The 22,873-nt window shown below is 38.1% G+C and overlaps 2 protein-coding genes across 3 annotated transcripts in view; both read right to left on the bottom strand.

The window, feature by feature from the left end:
* prx (periaxin) overlaps positions 1 to 16,202 on the bottom strand; it is a gene marked incomplete at its 5' end in the record, with an annotated part of 46,379 nt that extends 30,177 nt beyond the window's left edge. The window contains one exon of the mRNA XM_032545644.1: positions 16,166 to 16,202. Coding sequence (XP_032401535.1) covers positions 16,166 to 16,202 — 37 coding nt within the window. The remainder of the gene's footprint in view (positions 1 to 16,165) is intronic.
* On the bottom strand, positions 489 to 4,319 carry LOC116737638 (uncharacterized). Of its 2 annotated transcripts, none has more exons than XR_004342872.1 (2): positions 684 to 4,319; positions 489 to 604 (listed from the first exon to the last, which is right to left on the bottom strand). XR_004342872.1 is itself a non-coding variant. In XM_032590941.1 (2 exons), the coding sequence occupies exons 1-2, from the start codon at positions 4,131 to 4,133 to the stop codon at positions 694 to 696; spliced, it is 606 nt and encodes a 201-aa protein (XP_032446832.1). In that variant the 5' UTR covers positions 4,134 to 4,319; the 3' UTR covers positions 489 to 693. The 2 variants fall into 2 exon arrangements, 1 of the variants encoding a protein (XP_032446832.1); XM_032590941.1 differs by having other exon boundaries at positions 489 to 833; positions 3,668 to 4,319.
* Positions 16,203 to 22,873: the final 6,671 nt, after the last annotated feature.

Here is a 22,873-nt window from a genome sequence, read left to right as displayed (position 1 = left end):
GTAATTAGCTCCCAGCAGACTGTGGTGTTCATGTCAGGCTTAGCATGTGAAGCTAAAGGATCTGATATAGAAGCAAGGCCAGCAGCCTGAAGCTTCTGGCGGTCTTTACATTCTTTCCGTAGCGTCGATCATTCCTCTGAGTCGGCTACATGAGCCTGAGCCGCTTGCATAACTCCACCAACAAGCTAACGCAGCTCCCATAAAGTCTGGCTGATAAGAAACGGAGCAAACAACCAATGGAGGATGACGAGCTGCTCATAAAAAATGGTAATTTGGACATGTGGGCAAACAATAAGGTGTGACAAACAAAGCCACTGCTGATAAAAACAGCAAAATATCCAACTGGAGTAAATTTTGTCTCACCAATACGACAAAATGCTTACCGAATCCAAGTTTTTTACTTAAAGCAGTGAAGAGCCTTATTTCATTTCTATATCTGTGTTACGACCCGGCTCGTGAGCCGCGACAAAAAGCCAGAGAGGCACGGCCCTCAATAAAAGAGTACAGTCTTTATTGTACAATCCAAGCAAATAAACAGGACCAGCATCGACAAGCGGGTGCCCCTCCCCCCGTGTGGTCGGTGTCATTGCTCCACGGATAAGCCCTGCGAAAAGAAAAGAAAGGTCAAACAAACCATCCCAAACCAGGACCGGGTGGGCAGGCAGCTGGGGAGGAACAGCCACCTCTGTAGAATCAAGCTGGGTGGAGAAGCCGGCTCAGCCCCAAGCCAGATTCAGCTCCTGTCCTCTCTTCCCCACGCGCTGAAGCAGACTGCTTATATCCCGAGGACGCGCTGGGCCTGGCGAATCCTGGTCCCGCCCCTTCTGCTCCGCCTCAGGACAAAACACAATAACTGACGGACGTCACACCCCCACCCACAAAACATGGGTTCCCACAAGGGAAACCCAAAAAAATAAATAAATAAATAAATAAATAAATAAAAATCATCCAAATCTAAGATGCATTGTCGTTTACCATACAGGGGCACGAGAAAGCGCATCAGCAACTACATTATCTCGTCCTTTTATGTACCGTATATCCAAAAAAAAAGACTGCAAAAAGAGCAACCAACGAACCAAACGTTGATTAGGACATTTTAACGTCGTCAAAAATGTAAGCGGATTATGATCCGTATATACAACAATAGGAGCACCACCCCCCAAGTAAACATCAAAGTGCTGCAAGGCCAGGATTAAAGCAAGTGTCTCCTTTTCGATCACAGAGTAATTCAATTGATGTTTGTTAAATTTTTTTGAAAAATAACTGACTGGCTTGCAATTTCCCTGGTCATCTATTTGTGTCAAAACTGCACCTGCACCCACATAACTGGCATCCACATTGAGCTGAAAAGGAACACTCAAGCGTGGGGCAGCCAAAACCGGAGCACAACAGAGAAGCTGCTTTACCTGCTCAAACGCATGCTGACAAGAAGGAGACCAGTCAAACTTGGCATCCTTAGAAAGCAAGTTGGTTAATGGGGCTACTACCGAAGAAAAGTTTTTACAGAAACAACGATAATAACTGACCAGACCAAGAAAACGCATGAGATCCTTTTTTGTAACAGGAACAGGAAAGTTCAGTACTGCTTGCACCTTGGCTGCGACTGGGCGCACTTGACCCTGCCCAACTACATGGCCGAGGTATGTTACGGTTGCTTTCGCAAACTCACACTTAGCAAGATTAATTGTAAGTCCTGCCACCGACAAGCGAGTAAACAAGTCGTGAATGCGCTCCATGTGTTGTTCCCAAGTATCAGAATAAATCACTACGTCATCTAAATACACCGCGCAACCTGGCATATCACCCACCACATAATTCATTAATCGTTGAAAAGTAGCGGGTGCATTCCGAAGTCCAAACGGCATAACTGTGTATGAATACAACCCAGAAGGAGTAACAAACGCAGCTAACTCCTGCGCACGTTTTGTCAGAGGAACTTGCCAGTACCCTTTAAGCAAGTCAAACCTGCTAACGAATTTAGCCGAACCAACTTGATCCACACAATCATCCATTCTAGGAAGTGGAAATGAATCAGGCTTTGTAACGGCATTTAATTTTCTATAGTCTGAACAAAAACGGAATGTATTATCCGGTTTAGGAACCAAAATGCAGGGAGATGCCCAACTAGACGAAGATGGCTCAGCTATCCCATTATCCAACATATATTTCACTTCTGCATCAAGACATTTTCGTTTCTCCATGTTTACCCGATAAAAATGTTGTTTTATGGGACTCACCTGACCCACATCAATATCATGTTCCAACCAAGTTGTACGCCCAGGAGTATCAGAAAACAAACCCGGGAAGCTATAAATCAGCTCACTCAACTGTTTTGAACGATGTTCAGAAAGATGTGATAATAACACATCCAATTTCTGCAGCGACTCCGAGTTGGAAAGACGCCCGTGTGTCATGGCGCTGTCCAAGGTACCAGTCTCCTCGTTAGAACAAGTGGCCATACAAACCTCATTAACCGCACAAACAGGGTGTATGTCCTCGGGAGATTTTTTTACCTGATCTCGCGCATAGTATGGTTTTAGCAAATTCACGTGGCACAACTGCGTGGTTTTTCTGCGCTCAGGCGTTGCAATGAGGTAGTTCTGATCAGAGAGCCGCTTTAACACTGTATACGGGCCGGAAAACTTCGCTTGAAAAGGAGATGAAATAATGGGACACAGTGCCAAAACCTGATCCCCGGGCAAAAACGAGCGTTCCACTGCTCGACGATCAAACAAAGATTTCATTTTATGTTGGCTAACAGACAATTTTTTCTTAGCCAAATTCCGCGCTGTATACAGTCTATGCCTAAAGCCGTTCACATAGTCAATGAGATTTTGGGGTGGTTCTGGTTCTTTCCACTCCGCCGCCACAGCTGCTAAGGGACCCTTAACGGTGTGTCCAAACACCAACTCATTTGGGCTAAAGCCTATGCTCTCCTGAGTAACCTCCCGCGCAGCCAACATCAACCATGGCAACCCATCCTCCCAATCCTTCCCCAGTTCTATACAATAAGCACGGAGCAATGACTTTAAAGTTTGATGAAAACGCTCCAACGCTCCTTGACTTTCTGCATGGTAAGCCGTAGATCTGTTGTGTTTAACACGAAGCTGTTTTAGCACCTGACCAAAAAGACGTGAAGAGAAATTAGTACCTTGATCCGACTGAATAGTCTGTGGAATGCCAAATACAGAGATGAACTGAGAAAGAGCACGCACCACAGATTTTGCTGTTATCGTGCGTAACGGGTAAGCCGCCGGATATCGAGTACTTTGGCACATAACAGTTAACAAATAGCAAGCCCCAGATCGCGACCTTGGCAAGGGACCCACACAATCAATGATTAGGTGCTCAAACGGTTCTGTTGCAACAGGGATGGGTAATAAAGGAGTGGGTTTCAAAGGTTGGTTAGGCTTTGCAGTTAGCTGACAGACATGACATGTCCTAACATAGGAGGAAATATCCCTCTTCAAACGAGGCCAAAAAAAATGTCTAAGGACTCGGTCATATGTTTTTTTTACACCAGCATGTCCAGAATCATCATGTGCTACTTTCAACAGTGCCTCACGATATTTAGAGGGAACTACCACTTGAAACACCGCATGTTCCACAGAACCAAAATATGGCACCCATCTTCTCATTAGTACAGAGTTTCGAAGAAAATACGCACCTTCGTGGTCTGACACAGCCCCCTCCGGACGAACCTGTTGAAATAATTCTTTTAATGAGGAATCTGCACGTTGGTCAGTTATCAAATCAGTACTAGTGACAGGAAATGGAAAATCAGCAAGAGGCAAAAAGGACTTGTAATCTTTATTTTCCTCTTGCGCGTCCTTGTCACCGTTCACTTGAGAGCGCGACATAGCTCGAGTCACAGCACAAGCAGTGAAAACGTTCGACAATTCACGCTCATTCTCCTCTTGTCGATCCAAGTTTTGAGACTCCGGCTCACTGCCGACTGAGGGTGTGGGTGATTCATCTGCCCACATGCTGGAACCCGCCAGATCATTACCCAAAATGACCGAGACCCCGTCAATAGGTAACGCAGGTCGCACCGCCAACAAAGCCTCTCCACAAAAAAGCTGGCACTCCAAAAACACCCTGTGGAGAGGAACCAACAAAATATTCAAACCCATATCCCTCACCGGAATACAGTTGTCCGTCTCTGTGTGCTCAGGGAGAGGCAATACATCCGCCTGAATAAAAGAATTAAACGCACCAGTGTCTCTAAGTACTTTCACAGGTATTTTCTTTTCACCTTTTTCCAATGATACATAACCATCTCTTATAAATGGTAAATATGATTCCACAGACTCCACGAGCGGCGATTCATTTCGTTTCTCAACACCTGTAAACACAGGTGCCGCTAAACCCGCCCCCTCTGGTCTAGACTGAAATGTTAGAGTTCTAGACTTAAATAGATGGCAATCTGCCTTCCAATGACCACGCTTATGGCAGTAGTTACAACGATCATTACTGTCAAAAGAACCAGGAGGTTTAACTTCCACCTTACGCAAACCAGCAGGACGGCGAGAACTATCGCTTCGCCCAATGTCCCCCCTGAAACCACTTACTGCCGGAAACTGGGATTTATGGGTCAAAACGTAATCATCCGCGAGCGCCGCGGCTGCAGCTGCCGTCTGAGCTTTCTGTTCACAAATATAAGTAGCAACCACCTCAGGAACTGAGTCCTTAAGTTGTTCCAAAACAACAAGTTCACCTAGCTGCTCAAAGGTTTTAACTTCTGCTGCCGCGCACCACCGCATAAAATGCATTTTAATATCTCTGGCAAATTCCAGGTAACTCTGCTCAGAGTTTTTTCTGCAACTCCGAAACCTCTGCCTATATGCCTCAGGCACCAACTCATAAGTTTTTAAAACAGCAGCTTTCACCTTAGCATAGTCATGGCAATCAGAGTCAGACAACGCAGAAAAAACTTCTTGAGCACGCCCCACAAGCACACACTGCAACAACAGCACACGTGCAGAATCAGACCAGCTGCGCGCCTCAGCCACACGCTCAAAAATGACGAAAAAAGAATCTGGATCAAGTTCATTAAATTTAGGCAATAAACGTAAATTCCCAATGACATCAAACGCCATATCAACCGCCTCAGAAGCGACGGAAGAAGAACGAGCGACTCCAGACGCAACACTCCGTCTAGCCAAATCTAGTCGTGTCCGTTCGATCTCCAACCTAGTGTGCTCCGCTTCCAGTTGTACTTTCATTTTGAACTTATCGTGTTCAAACTGTAACAACAGCAATTCCCTATGCTGCTCAAATGTTAAACCAGGAGGTAAAACAGTAGGTTTAGCTGTAATCTCACCAACTGAGCTGTGCAAAATGTCCTTCTCAACTAAATTTGCGACCAAAATGGACTTCACATTCTCTTTAGACCGTCGGCCATCAATTTCCACACCGTAATGTCTTCCAATCTCGAATAATTGCTCTTTTGAGCAACCGTCCAAAAACTCCTCCGAGGGAGAATCAAAAAATTCAGAGAGAGAAGTCATGATCATTTATAACGAAACGCAAACAGCAACCAGGGAAAAGTGCCCAGTCGTGTACCCAAAAGGCAGACTGAGAAACCCCACTATTCTTGCCTATAGACAAAAACTGACCTAACAGCTGATCCCTAGTCTTCACGCTTTTCGGCGGCGGGTTGTTACGCACCTTAAACCAGCGGGCCAGAAAGGAAATCTATACAGATTCCCTGCCTAGAATCCCACGGACGTGCTCCCGAGATAACTGTAAACAGTTAACACTAACCACCTAGAAGCGACACTACAAAGACAACGACCAGATGAAGCCCAAAGGAGCCACACCTCTATCGCCTATCAAGGGACCAAAGCTGCAAACAGGTGTACACGATGAACACTCACCCACTGATTACAGAGAGAGAAAAAAAAAAAAAAAAAACGAAACGCCACAGACGCAACCAGGTTCAACTAACGACGAGCCCCCATTTTGTTACGACCCGGCTCGTGAGCCGCGACAAAAAGCCAGAGAGGCACGGCCCTCAATAAAAGAGTACAGTCTTTATTGTACAATCCAAGCAAATAAACAGGACCAGCATCGACAAGCGGGTGCCCCTCCCCCCGTGTGGTCGGTGTCATTGCTCCACGGATAAGCCCTGCGAAAAGAAAAGAAAGGTCAAACAAACCATCCCAAACCAGGACCGGGTGGGCAGGCAGCTGGGGAGGAACAGCCACCTCTGTAGAATCAAGCTGGGTGGAGAAGCCGGCTCAGCCCCAAGCCAGATTCAGCTCCTGTCCTCTCTTCCCCACGCGCTGAAGCAGACTGCTTATATCCCGAGGACGCGCTGGGCCTGGCGAATCCTGGTCCCGCCCCTTCTGCTCCGCCTCAGGACAAAACACAATAACTGACGGACGTCACAATCTGCATATTAGAACCAGACAACTCATTGCATCACTTAACTTTAATGCAATTAATCGCCTTTTCTTTTATTTCTTGCAAAGCGGAACCTTTGTATCCACACGTTTCTAGTACAGCCGTAAATCGGACGCACAAGCTACGTCCGCTAACAGTGATGAGCAACCAAGCCGCTCCTCTCAGCTCTAAAAAACGATCTGCTTGGACGATGGAAAAGACTGTTGTTGTGCTCAAGTTGTGCTAAAAGAAGTTAGCCTAATATAATAGCATCTCAATGCTAAACATGTAGCAGCTGCACAGATGCTAACGCTAATGTTAGCATTCAAAGTCCACACTTCTAAATAAGTTTAATTTCCACCAGGAAGCTAAATTAGTACAACAAAACTTTGCACCAATTTGAAGGTTAAATAACCCGAATAACAAAATAATAAATATCTTTGTTGATTAGCTCATGTTTATTTATTCAATAATTTAGCAGTAAAAGTGTTTTAGAATTGAAAATATTGCTTTTTTGTGCATTAGATTGTATGAAAAATATATGGACAAATTAGCACTGAAAGAGAAAACATTCAAAAGGTAAAGTTTTTTTTCTGATCCTTAAACAAAATCATTATAAAATCTGATTTAATATAAATATTAGAAACGTATGAAGAGGTTTAGCTAATGTCTGAAATTTTTAAGTTTAGAAATTTCCCAATTTTTTCTGAGATTAATCAAAATTTTTTATGCAAATGTGCAACTTTTGTAGCTCAGACATTTCTATGTTTTTTCTAGAAAATTTGTGAGAATAATCTCAAAATTTCTGAATTTTTTCTTGCAAATTCTCAACATTTGGAGCTCAGAAATGTTCTATTTTTTAATAGAAAATGTCAAAGCAGTGTTGTAGTCAAGACCACCTAACCCGAGACCGAGACAAGACCAAGACCAGCGCCCGGCGCTACATGACACAATAAAATCTGAAATATGATCAAAATTGCTAATCAAATTGATCTGAAAGATTCACATTCCCATAAAAACACCTAGATATTAAATACTTAGAGCTGAAATAAATTTAACCAATATTAAAAACAGAACAAACTCTTTGTTCTGCTTATAAAAAAAGATAATGCCCTGGGCATTTGCCCATATCATCAGGGCCGGCCTAAGGCATATGCAAACTAAGCAGTCACTTAGGGCCACTAAGGGGCCCCCTCAGTGGAGCTGATTTATTATTTTTTTTAGTAATAATTTCTATGTCATTATAATATCAAAAACACACAATTTCACTATGAAGTGATTTGTTTTTACAATAATATATATTTGATAATGCATGTAGAAATAATTTTAGCAATAAAAAGAAAAACAAAACTGCTCTTGGGGCCCCCTGGTGGCCCCGGTAGGTACCGCACGCTTCGCCAGTGACATGAGCAATGAGATCCAAACGTCCAAAGCTCCAGTCAGAAGGTTAGTTAGCAAAACAATGTCTCAAAAAAGGACTTATCCTTCAGGGAGGGAGAAAAGAGGAAGAATAGAAAAAAAGCCAAGATAAAGGTTTGTTTTAATGAGATTTGGTAATGAAATGTAAAAGATTTGTAAAGCTGTCAATAGAAAATGAGCTTGAACGATCCAGTAACAGAAACACGTAATTGGTAAATCACGTTATTGCTTGGATTTTAATCGGTGCGTTTTGCATCCAGTGAAAACAAACATGTTAACAAATAAACTGGACAGTACGCTGGAAGTTTAGTGATATTTCCACAGTTGCGGTCTTGAAATAAAATCCCGAGTCCTCAGCGCCCGAGTCCAAATGCGGTCGAGTCCGAGACGAGACCGTCAAAAAATGGTCTCGAGACCAAGACCGGTCTCGAGTACCACAACACCGTCAGAGACTAATCTGAAAGTTTTTTGCACAAGAATTTACTCCTTTTTTTAATGAACAATGGCACTAATACACCATCATAGTTCAATAACTACGCTACTAAAAAAATCTCAATTTCGTAGTTTTATCACAAAATATGTGACGTTTATAACTCATAAATTTTCCTGTTTTTTCTAGAAAATGTCTGATATTCATCTCAAGATTTCTGAGTTTATCTCACAACTTTTCAGTATCAGAAAGTTTCCATGATTTTTCTCTAAATTTTCTGGAATTAATCTCAAGGTTTCTCAGTATTTTGGAGAAAATGTTCTCCTGTTTTTCTATCTACTTTGGCTCTGATATGCGGTTGCAGTTCATGCGTTGCATTGATCTCATTCTTCAGAGTCCTGTCTTCCTCATGTGATCTCTTCTTTAACTGCCTTAGCTCTGCTATGTGTGTGTGTGTGTGTGTGTGTGTGTGTGAAGAGGAAAACCGATCCGTGTGTGTAAATTTGTGCGTATATTCCAGTGTGGTGTGCGTGGATTCCTGTTTGTGCTGGAGATATCAGGAGTCCAACACTTAAAAAAAACAACAACGCATCGCATTTACTGCAGCCGTCGATGCAAATCAGTAAATTTATCTTAAAGAATGAAGCAAAGGAACAAAAAATATTAAAGTTTCTTGGAAAAGAGTAGAAGCAATAAAGCTCAGATGGGAGATTTATGCATGTCTGCTGCTGATTTGCAGGCGGGACGGACAGCAGCAGGTGTCCGTCCCGCTGCGGCGGCGCTCCCTGGGTGGAGCTGAGGAACGGCGGCGCGGCGCAGGACGAGGCCATGATCTGAAATGCCTCGCATCTCAATCTTATTATAGATCCGACTCACATCTGCAGGCCTGAACACGCCCAGCAAACGCCAGAAAGAGCTTTGACCTCCGACCTCCTGCATGCAGGTGCAGCAGCCATGATAGTTCTTTTTCCTGATAACTTAGGCTAATCTAAGGACCACATTTAACATTCCCATTGTAGAAAAGGCGATTTAATAAAGATTTTTTTGACAGATTATTTGAAAATAATCTCTAATCAGCAGGAACTGCAGATATTTTCCACCTAAACTCACTTCAGTCGTTAAAGCAGGTTTCACTCAACATTTTCCTGATGTTTTTCTCTGTACCTTAAGATATTTACGCTTCCACCTGATTTGAAATAACTCTTTTATTTTAGTTCGGCGTGATTGCTGCAGATTTTCTGTTGCAAAGATTTATTGCTGCCTCTGTTAAGTGAAGCTTATATCACGATGATGTGTCCGGGCCATTATAGATAAAAAAAAAAAAAAAAGAGAGAGAAAACAAAAAAAATCTGAAAAAATAAAAATTACATTTTCTATAAATAAAAAGTGGAATTTTTTACATGTCCCAAATCTGCTGTAAAAAAAACCAACTAAAGTTTTGAGATTAAAATTTTGAAAAAAAAGAAAAAGGAAAAAAAGGCAATTTTGTTATAATTTTTATTAAATTGCCTAGAAAAAATTCAGGGATTTTTCTGGAAAAATTTTCTTCCAGAAAAGTATTAAAGGTGGAAGATTTGCTAGAAATCAGATTTTTTTTCTTAATCTGAGACTTTTTAGGAAAAAGAGTAAATTTCTGAGTTTGAAAGGTTTGAAATTCGAGCTCAGAAATGTCCAATTTTTTTTTAGAAAACTTCTGAATAAATGTCAAAATGTCAGAATTTTCTTTTATAAGAATTTACTTTTTTCTACTACTACAGCCCTAATATGGTAAAAATAAATATTTAACTTGCTAATTAAACAATTAAACATTTGTAAGCTAAATATTGAATGTAAATATCTTGTTAGCAAACTAAAGTTTTGAGATTAAAACTAAACATTTAACTAACTAATAATTTTGTTTTCAGCTAAATATTTAACTTGCTAATTAAACATTGAAGCTAAATATTTAGTTTGTAAATTAAATGTTTTGCTTGCTAACTAAGTATTTCATTTGAAGCAGATATGTCTAACACAACCCAGATTAAAACTGTAAGAACATTTCAGATTTTATTGTTGTTTATGCTTTTTGAAGCAAATTAGATTTTAAAAATATCAGACAGATCAACTCTTAACTCTTTGCTGCGGTTCATGTTTTAGATTTTAGCCGGTAAATAATGAATAGGAACTAATTTAACTTTAACCCTGTGAACCAGAAAAACATTTTCACCAAAATCCTGTTATAAATTGGCTAAAAAGGTTTTAAAAATAAACTTGGATCTTCTTCATCTTTCCTTCCTCACAGAAAACAGAAGAAAAACATTTGGAAAATAATCTGACATGTTGTATTTGAGAAGTTACTGCGACTATTTCTGCAGACACACTTTCTTAAACTGAAATTAACATTTCAGAGCAAAAAAAGGAAGAAGTGTAAAACCTTCTTATGATTGACGCCTGAGGCTGCGACGTGTTGTTGAAGCCCGGCTGCTTGTGAAGTTCTGAACCTGAAGATAAGGAAGCCGAGGAGAGTTGGAGCCGCGGTTTGTCTAACAGCAGCGGGATTAACTTGTCTGCAGCAGGTTTGTTATTGCGGCTGCTTTTATTAGCAGAAAAGAGTTTAAAAAGCCCTGAAGCGACTCAGCTAGTTATTCCTCATAAAGTCTAAAAGAAGAAACATTTCCGTTTGCGTCGGCCTCCATCGTTCCCTCTGTGAGCTTTAAATGTTTTAGAGGAAGGTAGTTGTTGCCACCAAATAAATGACATGTGATGGACTTTGTTTGTTCAGCTGTGATTTGATGTCTTCAGTTTGAATTTCTTAATGGCAGTTTCCTGTTTTACTTTGGTAAGCCTTTCTGCTCTGTTCTTTTCACTTCCTGTTTGCAAACAGGCCTGCTGAGAGAAGCTTACTATGACGGCGCATCATAATTTTAGAAAACAAATATTTTCTAAAAAATTTCAGATTTTTCTACAAAAAACTGAAAGAAAAAAGTTTGAAAAGTCAAAAATTTGCTAGACAAAACGGAATTTTTGAGCTTAACTTCAGAAATTTTGTAAAAAAACAAAAACAAAAAAAATAACTAAATGTACAAAATGTTGACACCTTTGACTTTTGAAATTTGGAAAATTTCCAAACATCAAAAATTTGTGACTTTTGAAACTATTTTTTATTTTTTTTGCAAAAGTCAATATTTTCTACCTCTGGGAAGTTTCAAACATAAAAGTCAAAAAGTTTGAATTATTAAACTTGACAATTTTCCAAAAGTTTAAAAGTTTTGAATTTCGAAACTAGAAAACTTTCCAAAAGTTAAAAACTGACTTTTGAAACTTGTACAATTTCCAGTTTTTTTTTTAAAGGAAATTTCTGAGATTAAATTGTAAAAAATTCTGGGTTTAGTTTTTTTTTCTATCTACAATGGCTCTATGGCATCATGTGTTAGCACCCCACGGTTCACGTCTCTTATAATCTCCAAACAGTTGCTCCCAAATTCACCCTTTCACTTCAGAAGCCATCTTCTCTGTTTGCCTGAGCAGAGGTCAAACCAGAGGTCATATGAAGGAAGATCCTGACCCGTCTCTGGGGTTTCTCCAGGTCTGTGGACCCGTCAGAGACGTCGTAGTTGGCTCAGCTCTGCCTGAACTGGAGCATCAGCTGTCGGCCCAAAGAAAACAAGCCCCACGCTGAGCTCTAAACAGTTGATATGAACGCCTCCTCCAGCGCGACAGACAGCTGAGGACGTGTTTGGGATTTATTTGTAGAGCGAGGTTTTATCAGCAGAAACCAGATAACAGACATAAAAATATTTTCTCCTCTCCTGCGTGCGCAGGAGTTCACACTCAGGAAATACCGCTGAACTTTCTCACAATTGGTGGCAGTCTGGGCAGATAGCACCAAAAGTTTTTTTTTGTTTTTTTTTGGATCTAATTTTAGGACAATCACACGTCTGGAGGAGGGGAAGCTGTTTCTATTCCGGGCGCTACGCTAACTGTAAACACATCAGATGGCTGAATGCAGCTCTCCATGTTCCCAACACTTCTCAGAGGAATAGTTTATCCAGTAACGTTATCTTTCAGACTCCTAAACTCAAAAGATAAGCTGAAGTTTGTGTCTCTAAAAAATTAGAGAAGACTTGTTGTAAGTGAATAATTCCTTAATATTGATGAAAAAATGCTAGCTCTAGTGACAGATTATTTCACTTTTAGGAAAAATGTTATAAGTGAAAAAATCTAACAGTGGAACCAATACCTTTTCATTATTATTAGCAAACTATTTATTTAAAACAAGTTTCGATATCTTGCGTCGTTACCTAGCAACTCCAGCCAAGCCCAACCCGTTGCCTAGCAACCCAGTTCTAGTTCCACTGGCAGATTATTTCACTTAAAACATGGGAAAAAGGTCTTGTTATAAGTGAAATAATATGTCAATGGATTTTGCAGTTTTTCATCAATATTAGGAAATTATTGACTGAAAACAAACTCAAATGTTGCTGCAAATGTTATTTTTGTGTTATTTCAACTGTACTAAGATATTTTCACAAGAAATAATTTTGTAATATTTTGTTTTTGCAGTGTACCAAAATAAACCCAATGTTTTGAAATCTCAGAAAAATGGAAACCTTTTCCATTTTTATGAACAAAATCTACATGCAACATGTCTTTGGGTACAAAAAGACATTATTCATCCACATGTTTAAACATAACAAAAACACAAAATCTTACCAAGTGTTTTTGATTTTTGGTCGGTTTTTGGGGAAATATTTTAGTACACTTGAAATAAAACACAACTAACTTACAAGTCATATGTCAGCAAGATATAGAAGCTTGTTTTAAGTCAATAATTCATTAATTTAGATATTTTTTTATAAAGTACTAGTTTGTCTGGCAGATTATTTCACTGCTAACAAGTGAAATAATCTGCCAGTAGGTTGCTAGGTAACGGGCTGGGCTTGGCCGGGGTTGCCAGGTAACAGCACAGTGCCCATTGATTGTGAAATAAGTGGAATAATCTACCAGTAAAACTATAAAAAAAAATTTAAATCAATATTAAAGACTTACTTAAAACAAGTTCCTATTTCTTGCTGAGAAGTTACTTGTAAGTTACTTTTGTTTTATTTCAAATGTAATAAGATATTTGCACTAGAAAGTAGAGCAAAAATACTTTTTAATATTTTATGTTTTTCCAGTGCAGGACTCTCTGTAGGACCTGACTGGCTGCTTGGAACCAATTAAAAATTTTGATTAAGGTGAATAAATGTTCAGTAACGATAAGTTGAGTGAATGAATAATAAAACAAGCCATGATGCTCAGCACCTCCATCCAAGATGGCCGCCCTCGGGGGCCGTAGGAGCAGAACGTTTCGGGAAGCCTCCAGCCTCTTTAGATAAGAGCAACCTCCGAGCAGCACAATTTCCAGATCTGTCAGAGATAGATCAGAGGGTGTTCCCCCTAATTTTAAACATCAGATGACAAAAAAAAACCAAGGCACACCCGCAGGCGTCTGCCTCTGGACAGGAAATGCCTCCATGTAAACAGGAAGCAGAGTTACATTTTACCGATTCACATCTCACAAACAGCTTCTGTTGTTTGATGGGATCAGATGCAGGAACAGAAGGTAGAAAACTTGTTGGAAATAAAACTGTGGAGTAATTTCAATATAATCCTGAAGGTGTGAGTGTGGGCTGGATTTGTTGCTTTATTTAAGTTTTCCTTTCTTGACTGAGGGAAGTTCACGCTCCAACGTACGTCAGGCGGCGTTTCCTCATGAAGCAAACTCATGACACCACTTGACCCGTTAGTCCTGGTCCAAGCCCACCCGCTGCCCACCGCCCAAAGTTCGTCGCCAGGAAACTGATGATGACCATCTTCATCCATCATCATGTCATTTCTGAAAGGATTTCCTTTCTACTACTCTGCAGTATAAATGCATATTTCAACCAATGCGAAACAGTAACAGTTGATTTGCATGTACAGCATTACAAAAGTATTAATTTCACTTTTTGTTACAATACAAACCACAAACTTTAAAGTGTTTTATTTGGATATTGTCTGTTTCCTAGAAAACACTGGAAAATGTTGGCCTTTAGAAACTCAGAAATCGCCTTATTTTTTCTACAAAATTTCTCAGATCAATCTCAAAATTTCAGTTTTTTGGCAGAAATCTACCTCCTCTTTTTCTATGTGCAATGGCCCCAATACGCTGTTGTACGTATGTTATTGGGATACGGCAGGAAAATTAAAACTAATCATCTGAAAAGTGTGGAGTGCTTTTGCATTCAGCCCTCTGAGTCAACACTTTGTGGAGCCATGTTTCATTTAAATTACAGCTGCAGCTTTTTTAATGTCTGCCTCCATCAGTTCTGCACATGTGGAAACCGAGATGTTTGCCTGGTTTTTGTAAAAACAGGTGAAGATAAGAGGGAGACCATTGTAACACGTGAACAGGCTTTAATACGCAAGTTTTACAGCATGTTTTAAATGTTGCAGCTCTGTTTTTTGGTCTTCATGATGCTGTTTGTTCCCTTTGCCCAGAATCTCACATGAAAACTGACTTCAGCAGGAGCAACAGCATGCAGAGCCGTTTGTAAAGTTAAAATAAAAAATTAGCAAAAATAATTTGGATTATCTGGCCTGTCGTATAAAAAAAAATAAAAAAGTGGATTTTCATTTTTCAAAGTTTTGTCTTCATCATGTTATTGATTAGTAAGTGTCACAGTTTAAATCTAAATATATAACTTGCATCAAATTACTTAGCTTGTTATCTAAATATATAGTTAGCTAAACATTTAGTTTGTCACATACATATTTGTCTTGCAAAATAGTTAATTTGAAATTAAATATTTAGCTTGCTAACTAAATAGTTGGTTTGCAGCTAACTATTTAGTTAGCAAGCTAAATATGTAGTTTATAATTTAAATGTACAGCTCCAAACTAAATATTTAGTTTACCAAGTAAATAATTGGCTAGATATAAGTTAGATATTGTAAGTTAGATATTTAGCTTACTAACTTAATACATTGTTCTGAGCTTAATATTTGTTGGTCTGCAAACTATATAATTAGCTTGCTAACTAATTAATTTGTAAAATATTTAGCTTGTTAATGAAATATTTAGTTTAAAAATGTGAAATTTATAAATTAATGAATAATAAGGTGAAAATATGACTTTGATAAATAGACCTCCATATATTTTCCTCTCATAAAAAGCTAAATAACCCAAACTATTGCTGTTAAATTTTTTTAGCTTTACAATCGGCTCCCCGTAGAAAACCACCAAATGACAGATTATAATCGTCTTGAATCTCATCTTAAATCAGGTTTCTGCAATCTCACGCAGTGACACAGAAACGTCGGAGATCCTCTACAAGAGAGAGTGTTTTGACGGCTGCGCCCACTTTGGGGCGTCATGCATACCAGGCTGAGGGCTTGAGCTGGAACTGGGGGACAAACAGATCCTATGACCGTCATCCTGCAGCTGCCGCCGCCGTTTAGCATTCAGGCAGCAGCTATTTCACAGAACGACACCCAGAAGCAGCGCAGCTTTTAAAACCAAGTAAATATTTTGATCATTCAGGTGGCATATAGCAAAAAACACAACAAACAATCAGCAAAATGTAAAACATTTAAAAGTCTGGTGTGTTGCTTAACGAGATTCCAGTGACATGTCACGCTGCAAATAAATAGCATAACCCTGAGTGAATGCTGGAGTGTTTGTACCCGGCCACTGGCATGTTGGAATAAACACAGGCGGCAGCTGTCTAACTAAAACCGTCTTTGCATTTAAACAGCACTCCATTGTTATGCTCTCCAAAATCAGCAGAGTGGAGACTGCTGCATAAACCGTCCCGCCAAAACTTAACATTAAATTAAACAAGGTTTCCAGAGATAAATTAGTCGGATGAAAATGTTTGAATGCTGCTTTGTTAAATCAGCTGAAAAATCACAAACAGATAATAATTACCTTTACTTCCCAACCTCAGTGTGTTTCCTCCAGAGGTTTAAATGTGACACACCTCCACCTGCAGCAGCAGAAATCAGTTTTCCCTCCTCACATCACTCTGCTGCTTTTCTTCCTCTTGTTATAATTATTATTTTTTAAATCATAAATATCTTTTCCCCGTCTCTCTGTTCCCCTTTGCCCCCTTCAGCCAGCTTGTTGCTCCCCTCACTGAAACTCAGGCCTGGCCCAAACCCATGGCATCTCTTGGAGGGACGAATCCAGGCAGCTGATTGGCTGGAGGCCGGACTGACACGCCCATATTTGGGCAGGCAGAGGCGGAGCTGCCTTACAGCGATTAAAAGAGGGAGAAAAACAAGAAAAAGTTTGACAAAGCAGCAGAACCAGGCTTGTTTAGAGAACTGCTCATCACCAGAATGAAGATGTTTTACATAATTAAATAGAAATGAATGAAAATTTTCAATGACAACTTAAAGGAGCTTTAGTTAATCATGTTTTATTTGCGCAAACTGCTGGATTTAAATGGGCAGCACTATGTGTTTTCCAGCCACATTATGCTATTTTATAGCAGAATCAAGTAACTATGTTAACTTTAGTTGTTATAAAAATATTTTACACATATATGTATATAAATATATACATTTTACTATCTGATTTAATGCCCTGAAATTGGGCCTCTGTCTCTTTAAAATCTCCTGCTCTTTCTGAAGCTCCGCCTCTATTAACCCTTTAATGACACTGTCTTACCAGCCAACCAAAGAAAAGTATCCTCTGTATTAAAGTATTATGCATTTTCCAGGCAAATAGTGCCATTTTATAGCATAATCAAGTCACTATGTTACCTTCAGTTGTAATTAAAATGCTGTATATATCAAGTGTGACTTAAACTAAATGTTTCTTTGAGATTTAACACTTTGAAATTGGGCCTCCGTCTCTTTAAAGCTCCTGGTCTTTCTGAAGCTTCACCTTCAGGAAGTCAGCACAACATGGCTCCTCTATTAACCCTTTAACAACGTTTTTACCAGCGTTGAACTGAGAAGCAGCTCCTATGATGAGCTCAGCAGTTCCACCAGATGTTTGCTAATTGCTGCTGACTAGTCTGAAGGAGCTGAGTGGGGGAGGAGCTCCATCCTTGAAGGCGGGGCTTCGTCCACCCAGGTGTTTTGGACAGCTGAACGGTTGCGATAAAGATTAAAGGATTTCTTAAACATCAAATCAACACTCCAGATTTTCATGAAGGACAACCGTCACAACATGACGTGAAGCTAAAAAAGTACATTTTACATGACACTGCCTCTTTAAGAGATTTAAGGCTACAATCACACAGCAGGCAAATGCGACTTATGTCCAACTTTTTTACGGCACAAAAGAATCCGATTTGTTCCAAACCAGTACAACCAAATAAATTAATTAATTAATTAATAAAATAGGCATAAATTTCCACTAAAAATCTCAGAAATTTTCTAGAAAAATTTGGAAATTTTTGACTTTTTAACATTTCAAAAGTCAAAGCTTTTTTTTATTTTTGAAACTCAGAAATGTCCGAGTTTTGTTCTAGAAAATATTTTAGATAAGTCTCAGAAATTCTATAGAAACATTTTGCAGAAATTTAGTCGAAAATTTACATGTTTTTTCCTAGAAAATTTCAAAGATTAACCTCAAAATTTCTGAGCTTTTTCTCACAAATGTTCAGCTTTTGGAGCCCAGAAATGTTCCAGTTTTTTCTAAAAAAAATCTCAAAAATTTTGAGTCAAAGATTTTCGACATTTGAAAATCAAAAAAATCCGAGATTAATTGTGAGATTGATTTCAAAATTTCAGATTTTTTTTCCTCCAAAATTTATGACTTTCCAGTGTCAAAAATTTTCATGATTTTTCTAGAAAATATTCTGAGTTTTTTTGGCAGAAATTTACTCCTTTTATTACTATGTACATGCTGTCGCAGGAATTCAAGCTGATGATGATTGTAGATGAATATCTGTTTATTATACAGTTCTTTGTCTTTCTGTATCCAAACTTACAGCAACAGTCACTGATTGATTAGACATTTTTCTCTAGATGTTTAGTATTTTTGTCAAAGAAGAATCCATTTTATGTTATGGATTTGTATAAAATAATAAAAAACTGATTTTACTGAATTAGATAATTCTGTTTGAGCGCACAGCAGCTCTCTGGTCAGGAAGTTATTTTAAGGCTAATAGCTGAAAATAGAAACAGCAAGCCTTGGATCTTATTTTAGAGAAAGTGTGATGCATTTAAGGGAGGCAGCTGCAGCTGCGAGCTGAATGATTTATTTTATGTGTTTATCTCTAACTAAATTTCTGCTTGGCAGCGTGAATCCTTTCTGATCCAAGTACAGCATGTGACCCAGACAGGGTTTTTTATTAGTCCTAAATAATTTATTCAACCAAAAATGGAGTCAATCAAAAGGAATAATGTTGCTGTTTGTTAGTTAGGAGCATTTAACGGCACACAGAGACCACACTTTTGAAACAAACCGTGAGAACGTAAGAGATTTCCAACCCAACTGAAAGTGTGTTCAGTACGACGGCGTTTTAGGGAATGGCAGATAGAAAAAAAATAGAGGAGCAAATTTCCACCAATTTTGACCTTAATCTGAGAAACCTTTTTAGCAAAAATTTTGAAAATCTTTGAGCTCCAAAAATTTAAAATTTGCACACAAAAAAATTTTGATTTTACGTATTTTTATGTATTTTCTAAAACAGACTTGGAAAGTTTATGATTATTAAAAGTCAAATACTTTTCACTTTAGCCTATTTTTATTAGTTTCATGAGTTTTATATTGAAAAACTGATTTGCCTGATTTTGCTAAATTTTTTTGTTATTTATATGAATTTCTGTCATTTCTGTCCTTAAAATGCCAAAATTTCCACTTAACTTTATATTTCATCCATCTGACTGTGTAATTTTTAAATATTAAATGATTGATAATTTGATCAGCTACTCAGTAATTGAGTAAACTTTTTACCAAATTACTCTTAATGGAGTAAAAACATGTTGAAGTAGTGCTACTCTTACTCTTCTCTACCACCTCTGCTGGCCAGCCTTTCACCTTCCTCTCATTTTAAATCCGGCCAGCAGCCGGTTTGTAAGGGAGGAGATGCTGTCAGCACAGATCGGGCCGCCAGCTCTCGGTCAGCTAACATGGTCATTGTTTCAATCCAGCTCCCACACAAAGCCTGGATTTACAGGCCTGGGACCCGAAACAAGAGCTGGGAGTCACAGGGAGGCAGAGACTGGGAGTCTGATTGTTGTAAAACATAATTTTGTCATTTTTGAATTATGTACAGCTAAATTGTCTTGATTGTTTTCACAGGTGGATAGAGTAACCAAAATTTTTACTCAAGTTAGAGTAAAAAGTATTAGGTAAAGAGTCTACTCAAGTACTGCGTAACTGATCAAATTATCAATCATTTAATATTTAAAAATTACAACATCAAATGGACCAAAATATAAAGTTAAGTGGACATTTTGGTATTTTAAGAACAAAAATCACAATAATTCAATTCATAATTCAAAAATAACAAAATCAGGTAAAATATATATTTTTTTCCAAATCAGTTTCTTTCAATAAAAAACGGATGAAACTTTAACAGAAACTGCGGGTGTGTGTCTGAGTCTGGTGAAGTTTTGGTTAAGACATGTAGAAAATCCAGAAATTTTACTCAAGAGTGGAAATACTTCATAATAAAATTACTCGAAGCACAGAGTAGTAAAAATACATTTTCTCAAAAAAAGTTACTCAAGTAAAAGTAGCTGAGTAAATGTAACTAATTACTGAGGCAGAGAGAGGGAGTTTGATCGTCTGATTACTATAGAACATCACTTTTTGTTATTTTAAATGATTTATAGTTAAATTATTTTGATTATTTCACACTGTGGTGTCTTATTTTTACTGGTGAGGCCTGCAGGTCTCACCAGAACACAACTCTGCCGCCGCCAGAGCTTAAACAGGTCAGGAAATCAGAGCTTGCAGACAGTATGCAGCTCACACTGTTTACACTTCCTGTTTTCAACTGGGACCACTAGATGTCGCTGTAGAGCAGCAATCAATGAACCTGATGAAAAATTGATTGTCACCAACAAATGGTGCATTTGTTCCCAAGCAAGGTAATTATAGTTAACTAAACTAGCAAAATAACAACAACTGAAATTGAGAAAATGGTAATTAATGCAGAAAAACAATAACTAACTGGAACTTTAATGTGCATTTATAAAACTACCTAAAACACACTGAAATTATAGATATAACATCCTTCATTTTTGTGCTTATAAATCTATATGTTAGTCTTTTGAGTTGATGTGAAATTGATCTTTGTTTTCCCAACCAGTTTATGTCAGCTATTGACAAATTACAGCTGACATAAACCTCCTGGAGCACCTCCATAATCCTCCTGGAGGCGCTAATGCTAGCACGTAAAATGGAAACGTTTGTTGATTGTTGAACAGTAAATGGATACAGTTTTTTAAAATAGTATCTTCTGTTGAGTATTTACTGCCCAATAAATGCAAACATAATCACAAAACAATACCTTTTGAATTCTGCACCTAAAAATTAACCAATGTGTGAAGAAACTAAAATTATGACCATAACTAATAAAAGCTAAATGGAAACAATATTTAACTAACAAAAACTAGCAAACTCTGTAAAAACTAATTAAAACTAATTGAATTAGATGAAAACAAAAAGTCACAACGAAATAAAACTAAACTATAATAAAAAAACCAAAACTACCCTGCTCTCAAGTTCAGTTCATTTAATCAAAAACACAAAAATTAAATGTTAAAGTAACTCAAATCATCCACTCATCTTCAAAGAGTAGCTGCTGATGTTGATGCTTTCTCCAGAAGCAGTCAGCCTTTCGACCAATCTGAAGAGGCCTCTGACTGAAGACTGTTGCTGTATGTCTCATACAACCGTCATGACAAGCTAACAGCTCAGTTTCCAGACAGCAGTGTCCTGGATGACACCATCAGTTGTTATCAAGCTCTGCTAACCCATCTCATTGACTCATTGAGAGATGTTGGAGTAGGGGATATGATCTCTGAAAATTATGATGGATGGAAGAGAATGTTTGAACTTCCTCCTTCTCCCTCTGCTCTGCAGCCATAAAGCTTCCTATTCAAGTTCTCTGGGAACTGGGGTCAGAGTTCAAGTATTATTTGAGCTTTTCAGATGCTAAACAGCTAATCGCAATTGTAAAACACATACCTTGTTGCCATGGTTACACATTATAACAGCTGATGCTCCCACACCTCTCTTTTTTTTTTAAAGTAACAACATAATTTTTGTTCAAAAATAACAGTAGGGCTGAAACAATTAATCAGATTAGTAGTGATTAATCGATTACTGAAATAATCGTCAACAAATTTAATTATTGATTATTTACAAGAATAAACAACAGTACATAAAGGCTGTTTCCTCTAAGAAAAACAACATACTCAGAGCTGCAATTAAGCCAAAACTGTACAAAAAATATTAAAATTTTGAATTTCAGATAAAAAAAAAGCATATTTGTCTGTAAATATGTTTTATCCAGAACCAGAGGTGGGTGAAGTAGCACTACTTCAAGACACTTTTACTAAAGTAAAAGCAAAAAGTACAATTTTCCAAAATGTTACTCAAACAAATGTAACTGAGTAAATACTTTCCATCTCTACCAAAATTCAAGTAGCAGTTTTAGCTTCACCTGGTTAAATTCTGTAAGAAAAAAAATCCTATTAAGCATCTTTTGCTATCTAATTATTAATCAGTTAATATAAAAAAAATAGTCAACAGAGGCTGAGCTTCTCACACGGTGATGTTAGAAGTATTTTTCATTCTTTGCTACAAATGATCAAGTATTTACTAAAAGAACACTAGATTGTTGCATTTTATGGGATCATGGTGTGAGGCTGTTTTCCAGAAGTTTACCTTGGGAATATGTGATAGTTCAATATACAAACACGTTTGGTCTATTTTCTGCTCCCAACTTTCATTTCATTTGTGGATTTCATTTCCTGACCCCAACCTGCACTTTGGAATGAGTTAGAGCGGATACTGTAATATGGGCCTTATCAGCCAACATCAGTGTCTGACCTCAGAAATAGTCAAAAACTAAACAAATCTACTGAAAGAAACTAGCTACCATATTCTTACTTTCTGCATTAAGATTTATTTGGTGGGAGCCGCTCGACATTTACTAACATAAATGCAGCCAGAAATGATAGGAGAACAAATACAAAGGACAACTGAAACACAAACACTTGGGAATCATGAAATAGTTATTCCTGACAAACAGGAAAATACTTCAAATGTCCAAAGTTCCTAAATTTGACATTTTGCAAGAATTATAATGCCATTTTTTGCTTTAATAAAATATTAGCTCAGAGGCTCATCAGAGCCAGCCCTTATTTTGATAAGTCCACTTCCGCTCACTGGCAACTAAATTTGCATATTAGCTAAATATTTAGCTTGCTCAGAACTAAGCTAATTATTTAGATATGAACTAAATAGTTGTGGAACTAAATAGTTGCTAGCTATTTAGTTGATAGCACACTAAATAGTGAGTGTGAAGCTAAGTAAACAGTTAGCAAGCATGCTATTAAATATTTAGTTTGAAGCTAAATATTAGGATTGTAAATTCAATAGTTAGCTTGATGATATTTAGTAAAGAAGATAGCCATTTAGTTTGGAGCTAAATAGCTAGCT

This window comes from Xiphophorus hellerii, chromosome 18 (genome assembly GCF_003331165.1).
Source record: "Xiphophorus hellerii strain 12219 chromosome 18, Xiphophorus_hellerii-4.1, whole genome shotgun sequence".
In the NCBI taxonomy this organism is placed as follows: domain Eukaryota; kingdom Metazoa; phylum Chordata; class Actinopteri; order Cyprinodontiformes; family Poeciliidae; genus Xiphophorus; species Xiphophorus hellerii.
Note: the sequence above shows the minus strand (reverse complement) of the source record. Positions and strands in the feature narration are given on the sequence as shown.

Bases quoted from the DNA above. Each gene is read 5' to 3' on its own strand.
- LOC116737638 (XM_032590941.1), bottom strand. From the start codon at position 4,133: ATGGGTTTGAATATTTTGTTGGTTCCTCTCCACAGGGTGTTTTTGGAG. The intron at 834-3,667 runs GTGCGTATTTTC...TTTTGTCCTGAG, and splicing joins GGCTGTGTCAGACCACGAAG to GCGGAGCAGAAGGGGCGGGA.